The sequence below is a fragment of the Apium graveolens genome, chromosome 1 (genome assembly GCF_009905375.1).
Source record: "Apium graveolens cultivar Ventura chromosome 1, ASM990537v1, whole genome shotgun sequence".
NCBI classification, from domain to species: domain Eukaryota; kingdom Viridiplantae; phylum Streptophyta; class Magnoliopsida; order Apiales; family Apiaceae; genus Apium; species Apium graveolens.
Window position 1 is genome coordinate 132283743 of NC_133647.1, and position 10513 is coordinate 132294255.

At 41.3% G+C, this 10513-nt stretch overlaps 2 protein-coding genes across 2 annotated transcripts; both read right to left on the reverse strand.

The window, feature by feature from the left end:
• Nucleotides 1-2141: 2141 nt before the first annotated feature.
• On the reverse strand, nt 2142-2528 carry LOC141706627 (uncharacterized). Its single transcript, XM_074509409.1, has one exon. The coding sequence runs from the start codon at nt 2526-2528 to the stop codon at nt 2142-2144; it is 387 nt and encodes a 128-aa protein (XP_074365510.1).
• A 507-nt stretch (nt 2529-3035) lies between these two features.
• LOC141706645 (uncharacterized) lies at nt 3036-3956 on the reverse strand. The gene has a single exon (XM_074509430.1). The coding sequence runs from the start codon at nt 3954-3956 to the stop codon at nt 3036-3038; it is 921 nt and encodes a 306-aa protein (XP_074365531.1).
• Nucleotides 3957-10513: the final 6557 nt, after the last annotated feature.

Consider the following 10513-nt stretch of genomic DNA (forward strand, 5'->3'; position numbering starts at 1 on the left):
TGACAAGCTTTCTGTTACTCAGGGCGCGTCCTTTTTACTCGAGGCTTAGCACTTTATATATTTTTATCAATGCTATCTTTATCATTTGCCTTTATTAATTGCTTTGCTCAGCACGCCTGTTCGTCAAGTTTAACTAATATGTTCTATATTATATGCAGAATTGGCTACTCCAAGAATTCCCAAGTCATTCGAGGCGCGCCCTGGTGACAAACCAAAGCCCAAGCCAAAGAGAGATGTTTCTTCAGCACAGGCATCCGTCCCAACTCCTACTCCTATCCCTCAAACAACTCCTGTCCTGAAAAGGCCCATAATTGATCTCATGGAGAAGCAGGGCACGCCTAAAAGGCCCAGAACAGAGGGCGCGCCTTCATCTGCTGCTTTGAATTCTCTTGGCCCCATGGGTTCGCTTCATGTTTCAGATGAAGAAGTGGAACAGTGGCAAGCCATGGACTTGGAAGAGGCCACTCGTGCTTCTATAAAACATCCTGCCTGTTGTTTGTCCATTCCACCCGAGTGGTGGACAAGCTTCTTGAAGAGAAGGCATGCCTCGGGAGGCTGCAGGGCGATAATAACATCTTGAAGAACACCCTCAAAGATAAAGATTTTCTGTATGCCAAAGACATCAAAGCCAAAGACTCTGAGATCTCCTTCCTCAAGGATGAGGTGGCTAATCTCACTTCCCAGCTGGAGATCGCCAATAAAAAGGCTACCTCTCTCCACACTGAGCTTGGATGAGCCAACTTGAGGATTGAATATCTTGAGGAACAGCAAAAAATGGGGTGGCCTGATGAGAAGAGGGAAATGTCTGATGAAGCATTTGCTAATGGTTTCCACTTCTACAGGATTGGTTTTGTGGCCAATGACCCTTATTATACTTTTAAGAAGTTTGGGGAAGAAACGGTGGCTGAGATGGTGGAGTTCAAGAAGGAGCATGCTGCAGAGATCAAGGCGAGGAGGGTAGAGCTTGGATTGGAGGAAGAAGATGAGGGCGCGCCAAGAGAGGAAACCTCTAAGGACGCGCCTGAAGCTGATCCTATTGTTACTCTTCAAACCATCCCTCCAACAGAGGAATCTCAGGGCACGCCCTAATTTATGTTTTAACCTGCACTTGTACTTAAGTTTCAAATACTTCTGAGGAGCCAGCCCTCATTTGATGCTGTGCAAAGTTGTACGACTTATTTTTTGCTACTCTTTAATTTTTTGCATTACAACATATCGTATGGGTTTATATGACTCTATCTTGTGCATATAAAGATCTGTTAAGGTGCATCGACCATACAGGGCGCACCCTAATGTTATATTGGTTTGATTCCCTATCAAACCATCACACATTTGCGTCATACAGAAACATGAGTGGCAATCTTTTATCACAGTGCACCTTTATCACAGTCAGAACATAAGATAAACTGTTATGGGCGCGCCTTTTAGTATTTAGAAAACATTTATCATAGGCACTTACCGTCTTTCAAGATTTTTAAAATTGTCCTTATATCATTTAGATTTACTGAGCATTTTGAAATGAGGACGTGCCCTGTTTCTTTTTTAACGTGCAAGTGTCGAATACTCCTTTCTTATCAGTGACTCTTTTGCAGTAATTTATTTAAGTACCAAACTAATGGCGCGCCTTGATTTTAAGGACTTTACCTTAATTTATTGGACTAGCCATACACTTTTCTTTCTACATTATCAACTTTTAGGCACGTCCTTTTATGCATGCAATGTTATCTCGATTACGGACCAACAATTCTTTGAGAGGGCGCGCCTTATCATAGGGCGCGTCTCTGGTTTTCTTCAAATGAGAATTTTACATGTCAAGCAGATAAAGCAATTTGAAGTAACTTCTTCATTTTATTGATAATAGGCTCTAGTGTACAAATTATATCAGTCCCATGGCTACTATGCCCTATGGGGAAATTATTTAAAAAAATTCTTCTTTCTGCTAGTTCTAGGGTTCGTAGTCATATGTACTAGCCCCCTAGCCTAGGAGGAATTTATTTGCTACTAGTCTATTACATAGGAATTAATTATAGAAATGAGGGGCACAAAGCCACACCCTACTAATAATACTTCCGTAAATGCTCCGCATTCCATGCTCGAGGAATAGGTTTGCCATCCAGATCTTCCAAGCGATAGGTTCCCTTTTAGAGTATAGCTTTGACCTTGTACGGTCCCTCCCAATTAGCTCCAAGCACCCCGTGCTGAGCTATCTTGGTGTTAGGCATCACCTTTCGCAACACAAGATCCCCAACCTTGAATGGCACGGATTTTACCTTTTTATTAAAATACCTTGCGATTCTCTGCTGATATGCAGCAAGCTTTAATTGAGAGTTTATTCGGGCTTCATCTAACAAATCCGAATGGAGCCTCTGGTTAACTTCTGCATCTTCCTCAACAAATAAGTCTCTCCGGAGGGATCCGGCTCCTACCTCTACGGGAACCATGGTCTCATACCCATAAGTCAGCAGAAATGGGGTTTCTCCTGTAGTCGATCTGGGAGTTGTGTTGTAAGGCCAGAGGACCACGGGCATCTCCTCTGGTCAATCTCCTTTCTTCTCTTCCAACGTTGCCTTAAAAGTATGTTTTATGATTTTGTTTATAGCTTCTTTCTGACCATTGCTTTGCGAATGATAAACTGCGGAAAAATCCTTTTTAATGTTCAAGTCCTAACAAAGCTTCCTTAGCTCTTTACTATCAAACTGCTTCCCATTATCCGAGATGAGTTTGTATGAGATACCGAACCTACATACTATAGAACTGAAAACAAAGTCCCTTATCTTCTTTGCTGTGATCGTGGCCAGTGGCATAGCTTCCGCCCATTTGGTAAAGTAGTCTACCGCCAGCACGGCATATTTTACACCTCCCTTTGCTTTGGGCAACTCTCCAATGAGATCGATTCCCCACATGGCAAAAGGCCAATGACTTGTCAATGAGGTAATGGTAGATGCCGGGGTGTTGGAATAGTTGGCGAATCGCTGGTAACGATCACAAGCCCGGACAAACTTGAAGGCATCTTCTTTCATAGTTGGCAAGTAGTATCATTTTCTGAGGAATTTTAATGCCAACGAACCACCCCCCGAGTGATTTCCGCAAATCCCTTCATGCACCTCTCTGAGAATATAATTTCCCTCTTCTATGTCCACACAGTATAACAGTGGCTGGTTAAATCCTCTCTTGTATAATACCCCATCATATTCAACATACTTTGCAGCCTGGTATCGAAGGCGTCGAGCCTGTAGTTTGTCTTCTGGTACAGCTCCTGTTTGAATATAGTTATGAATGGGGGTCATCCAGCTTTCTTGCGGGATTTCTTGTGTCTGGAATACCTCTACCTCTGGAATACTCGGGATTTCCTGGATTCCCAAAGGGATTTGTCCAAGTTGGACGCTGTCCATCTGTGATCCCATCTTGGCCAAAGTATCCGCATTACTATTTTCTTCCTGCGGAACACTTTCTAGCCTGGCATTTCCAAATCTTTCCAATAGGCGTTGCACACATCTCATGTATAACTCCGTCTGAGGTCCCCGGGCCTGGAAACCTCCGTTGACTTGGTTCACAACTAATTCAGAGTCACTCCGAACTATCAGATTCACAACCCCCACCTCCAAAGCTAATTTCAGACCGTTGATCAAAGCTTCATACTCAGCGTCATTGTAAGTGACATAAAATTTGAAATGGATAGCATTTATCAAGCGGTTCCCTTCCGGAGTGACCAAGACAATTCCGACACCTGATCCACTGTTGTTTACAGCCCCATCGACATGTAAGATCCACCAAGGGTGTGGTAGTTCCTCCCTTCTACCACCAGGAGAATTTCTTTGCGAGGAAGGTTCAACCAGCACTATGGCCTTGTCATCTACTTCAGAGTCAAACTCAAGTATGAAATCAGCCAATGCATGTTCTTGATTACCGTGCAAGGACAATATTCCAAATCGAATTGCCCTAACTTTACCGCCCATTTTAACATTCTTCCCGGCGATTCAGGTTCGTGTAGAAATGCCGGAGCGGATAAGCGGTGCGAACTTCTATTCGGTGAGCTTGAAAATATGGTCTTAACTTTCATGCCGCAAGAATAAGGGCGTACACCAGCTTTTCCATGCTGGTATATCTGGTTTTCGCATCCAGCAACCTTTTTCTCACATAATATACGGGCCATTGGTGGCTTGCTTCCTCCTTCACCAACACTGCGCTGACAGAGTATTCAGACACTGCCAAGTAAAGAATCAGTGTCTCTCCATTTTCCGGCTTGGCCAACATTGGAGGATTTCCCAACTGCTCTTTAATTTTTAGGAAAGCTTTTTCACAATCAGAGTTCCATACAAAATTCTTCCCCATTCCTTTGATTGCTTTGAAGAACTCTTTGCACCTGTCCGACGACTTTGAGACAAATCGATTTAGGGCCGCAATCCTTCCTGTCAGGATCTGCACTTGCTTGACGCTGGTAGGAAATTTCATGTCTAACAGAGCCTTGATTTTTGCCGGGTTCACCTCAATTCCCCGGTGGTTAACCATGAATCCCAAGAACTTCCGCGATTCCACACCGAATACGCACTTCTGAGGGTTTAGCCTCATTTTATACTTTCTCAGAATATGGAACATCTCAGCTAAGTCGGCGATGTGATCTTCTGCCTTCTTAGACTTTACGAGCATATCATCCACGTATACCTCCATCGTATTTCCAATATGCCTCTTAAACATTTTGTTTACCAATTTTTGATAAGTGGCACCGGCGTTGATCATACCAAATGGCATTCCAATATAGCAATAGAGTCCCCTGTCAGTAATAAAAGTGGTGTGCTCCTGGTCAGGCCCATACATGGGAATTTGATTATACCCGGAGTATGCATCCATGAAGCTGAGCAAAGCATGTCCTGCCGTGGCGTCGACCAATTGATCAATTCTTGGCAAGGGAAAGCTATCCTTTGGACACGCTTTATTCAGATCGATGAAATGTACACATGTTCTCCATTTTCTGATGGGTTTTTTCACTAACACTGGATTGACCAACCATTCCGGGTAAAAGGACTCCCGAATTAGTCCAACGTCCAAGAGTCTATCCACTTCTTCCGCTAAGGATGTAGCCCTCTCCCCACTTACGGCCCTGCGCTTTTATTGAACCCCTTTATGTTTGGGATCGATATTCAAACGATGGCACATTACCTCCAGGTCGATTCCTACCATGTCAGAATGGTTCCATGCGAATACATCAAGGTTTGCTAAGAGAAATATCGAAAGACCTTCTTTCAATCTTGGTACCAACTGAGATCCAATCCTTAAAACTTTACTTGGATCTTTTTCGTTGACAGGGATTTCAATTGTATCTTCTGCCGGCCCCATCTTCTCCGTTGGCATTGGTACCCGGGGATCCAGGTCTAGCGAATCAAGATTTTCATTATCCTGCAGAGAAGGCGCATCCCCTTTGGGGGGAGCACTGACTTCTTTAGAAGGCGCGCCCTGCATTTCTGGGGCATCAACTTCCTTGATTTTTTCTGCGAGCAAGGGCGCTCCCTATGGGAGAGGGGCATCTACCTTATGCTCATCCTGTTCAAGGCTTTGCAAGACGTCAAATCTTCCTTCTAGTTGTTCCCCATTAAAATCTGCTTGGACTATGGTGTTCGAGGCCTCATCTTCTTCCAACATTTCAAATCTGATTGTGTCTTCCAAGAGCAACATCACTGGAGGAAGTTCAGAGGGGCGCTCGTCTTCTTGCTCGACATAATAGTGGACTCGGATTTCCTCTATTGCTTGCTCGATGCTCCTTTCTCGATCCTCATCTAATGCATCTTCAGCATGGGAGTCCTTTCTAAAACCTCTCATAGCCTGCCTGTAGCATTCCTGAGAGTCATACTGAGAGCCTTTTATACTCCCCACGCCATTTGGTGTTGGAAACTTGATGGTAAGGTGGTGGATCGAAGTAATAACCCTCATCTCCCGAAGAAAAGGTCGTCCCAACAGCACGGTGTGGGACGACTCCTGATTCAGGACCTTGAACTCAAGCATCTTTGTTATAGACAACGGGCTTTCCCCCAAAGTACATGGCAGCCGAATTGATCCCATAACTCTAACTCCTGCGCCAGAAAAACCATAGACCCACGAATCTTCCCCTGACATGTCCCGGTCAGGTAGACCCATTTTCTCAAAGGTGCTGTAGTAAAGGATGTTCGCCGAGCTTCCATTATCGACGAAGGCCCTATGGATGTTTTTAGTTCCAATCTGGATGGAAATGACTAGTGCATCATTGTGGGGGTGATGCACCAATTGGGCATCCGCCTCTCTGAAGGTGATATCCATAGACTCGCCCTTAAATACTTTAGGTGGTCGGGTTTCCACTCTATGAATGTCCGTGAGAGGTCTGAACCGGGCTTCCCTAGCATATCTCGCCAAGGCTCAGTTGCTTAATTCCATCCCGGGATCTCCCCCGTAGATTGCTCGGATGCTGCCGTCCCTGATGAATTTATTTTCCTCCAGAGTTTCATTGTTCGACCCCCACGGGGCTCGCCCTTCCTCTTTTTTTCTTTTGTCATCTTTGTGTTTCCTTACTTCTTTGACTACCCATTCGCCAATGTATCCTTCTTTGATAAGCGCTTCGATCTCATCTTTTAATTTCCGACACTCATGCATGTTATGTCCGGATGACTCGTGATATTCACAATACTTTTTATTATCTTTGCTTTGCCATGATGATAGAGCCTCAAGTTTTCTAAATAGCCCTCTATTTTTGTTCACCTCAAAGATATGCTCGATGGACGAAGCCAAAGGCGTGTACCAGTTTGTTCTATAGTCATAGTTTGAAGGAGGACTCCATTCCCTCCTCGTGTTCGTGGTATTTACCCGGTTCGGGCTTCGACTATTCCTTCTGTACCTTGGGCTCAGAGATCTGTCTCTCTTCCTAGCTTTGTTTCTCTGACTTGTGTGCGCAGCTGGTTGTACTTCCGCCAAGGACTATGGCTTTGAACGATTCTGCCAAAGCAAAGACGTCTGATAGAGTAGCTAGGTGTTTTCCTTGCAAGTGTTTCCAGAAGTCTGAAGCAACCCTTAGTCCTGCAATTAGAAAGCTCTTTAAGGCTTCATCTGAAGCGCCCCTTACGCAGGTAGATTCTGCATTGAACCTCTTAAAGTACGATGTAACACCCCCAGATCTGGGGTCGGGGATCCGGGTCGTCACGGTCTTTCTTTCCACAATATCACTTCACTTAATTAATAATAAATAACCTTATGCTGTGACCCCACACTAACACACACCACAACCCGTTATAGTCTCAGAGATGAAATTTAAATAAGTACAAGTCTTTGAATCCACAATTTAAAAGTTATTACAACCCAAAATGATTACTTGATAAATTTACAGTTAATTGCCATTATCTGCCACAAGTTATAATTATACATAATTGATTCTCAAAAGTAGATGGTCTGATCTACAATAGATCTACCTCTGCAGCTATAGCAGCTACAACATCAACGGGAAGACGCGGGACGCTTCCCACGCGCTTGCGCTGGGTCTGCTGGAGTCTGGCCATCTTTCCTAACTGTTGTTGTGTGATGAAGAAATAAAGCAAGGGTGAGCAGCAAGCCCACCAAAATAATATGTATAATGATTAATAGTATATGAGCCTTCTCATAGTACTCATGAAAGTCTTGGTCAAAAGAAATGAACCAAGTTTGATATCTTAATGCGATGAAGTCGCAAAATATTCAGTATATATACATATATACTTTTCAAAATCTTGGAAGTCCTCTTCCATCCATAATATACACAGAGTTCCAGTTTATAACTGTATACACAAAAAATATCGTTGTAAGGTGATCTCATATATCTAACCTTGTCTCAACGTTTTTCCGAAAATCTTTGTCATTCATAAGACAATCATTAACTAGATATAAGTTTAAAAGATGAAGTTACAAGATACCCCAAAATACTTATATCTTTCCCAAATACTACTTGAACTACCCCCGTTCAAGTTATAATCAGTTTCAAAGGTTCATCACATAGATGAGACTACAAGACAAGATTTGAATAGATTCAATCTTTGAATATCATTATAAATAATGAAGTTACGAGATACTTCATTAAGTCCCGATATATAAATATATTCATATATATCTCCCATACATTTCCTGAAAACCTCTGTCATGTAAAGTATGAACAGAGTTGCAATATCCAATGAATTTGGAAGGAAAAGAATTTTGGCATAAACCAGATATCTTGCTGATCAGGCAAAGATACCAATAAGTAACCTTTTCTACTGTAGATGGATGAATTCCTCACCGGTCATCACCCTGGTCGCATTAGGACCTCGCGCTAGACCGTTACCCGGCCACTCACGCGTTGATGGACTGCCACCCAGCCACTTACACATTCATAGACCGTACCCCGGCCTGTCGCTTATGCCGACTCAATCAGATGGACTTACTTCCCGAACATTGGGCAAGTAATCAAATTGTTTTCTCAAAACAGCAACCATATTGCGAATATAAAATACACCACAAAGCCGGATCCCCAAGATTTTTGAGCGAATATTCAAGTCTCCTTAAAATGGAAGATCTTGAATTTGGAAACAAGTTTTGGGATCCTCTCTACCTTTTAAATTCATTTTGAAGACTCGAAAACATTTTTAAGAATGTTTGGAGTAATGCTGATTTAATAAAATAAATCAGTCCCAATATGAAAGAAATATCTGAATATTATTATTTAAATAATACTCCCATAAAGAATAATTGAGGTAGAAGTTGGAAAACTTATACTTGACTGAATAGCAATTAATCAAAGATATACTTATACGAAAGTAATATCTTTATTTGAATAATCAAAAATAAGTTTGACTATCGACACCTTATTCTTTAATACAATAAAGAATATTATAAGTAATAAGCGGAGTCATAATACCTCGAATGAATATTATAAATAATATTCATTAAATAAAATAAAGGAGTCATACATCCTCAAATGAATATCCAATTAATAATCATTAAATAATATAAACTGAGTCATAAGCCCTCGAATGAATATTCAAATCATATTGAAATAATAAAATAAACTGAGTCATAACCCTCGAATGAATATTTAAATCATATTCAAATAATAAAATAAACTGAGTCATAACCCTCGAATGAATATTCAATATAGTATTCAATTAATAAAATAAAAGTTATCGAATAAACCTTATTCGATTAATAGTTTGGAAAACTATAACCATATATATATAAAAATATATATATATTATACTCGGGAACATCGACTCCCGGTTTAGAAATATGTTCACCTTTGGGTCCCCTATACTAAGGGTTTACGCAACTACTGCTTATCTCTAGCATAGGTATTATGCAACTATAAGCATCGAAATCAACAGATAGATAACCAGATTACGAAACATACATGCATATATACCATATCAGCATGCTCCAATATATCGCAAAATTTGCTAATAACAATCATGCACTTATCACAAGATAATGCATATACATATATTTACATCACAATAACAGTATAACGGGTAGAAAACTTGCCTGAGCGACTGGGGGTTACGAATGGCTCGGGACGAGTCTAGTAACCTATAAGCAACAAGTAAGTTGGAATTAAACCAAAGTCACTTGTAAATCTATACTTTAACTAACTTAGACTCTAACGCTTGTTTTGCGCTTACTGATTCTCTTAAGTCACTCGAGTACCCTCGGCTCCACCATTTTTAATAATTTAACCTTTACAAGTTTTAAGGCGATTCCTTCGCGAGTGTCTTACCAACTGCCTAACACACTTACCATAAATGTTTCATACATTAATTAACCCTTTTTGGTCTTTAACCTATGTTTCAAAGTAAGGCGAGGGGAAAAGTTTCGTTCGCGAAACGCCGTTACTTGAAACGGTCGTTTCTCCTAAACCGTGCATCGGAATCGAACGAACTACATATCAAAACGAAGCTCGTAACATGAGCTATCTAAACATGGCAGTGGTCATAATCTAGCAGGGGGTTATCGGGTCCTAATATTATGCACAAAAACAGTCCAAAGAAAATCGGATGTTACGACGGCTATGTTTACGCGATTACCAATGTTTAAACTACTCCAATTAACCACCAACCAACTCATAACCATCAATACAACAAAAGTTCACCTAAACCATACCACATCAGTCCATAATCTCCAAGGTTTTCAACTCAAACAACCACAATCAAGACCTATGAACTATAATCAAGCTTCAATTACCAAAACACTTCCAAATCAAACCAAACTACTAATAATCACAATCCATGCTTCTCATTTCACAACACCAACCATTAAACTTACTAACAAATAAAGTAAAGGCTAGGGTTTGAATTTTATACCTTCCTTGGGAGGTGTTAAGTTGCTAGGAAGCCTTAGGGAGCCTCCTACAAGCTTGATCTTTCCAAAGAAATCAAGAACACAAAGTTAGGCTTTGAAGTTTCTAAAAGTCCGATTTAAAGAACTGTAAAAATGAGGGTCTTACCATGATTATTTGGACGAGACTTGTGAACAAGAGTTGTAGGCCATCTCAATACCT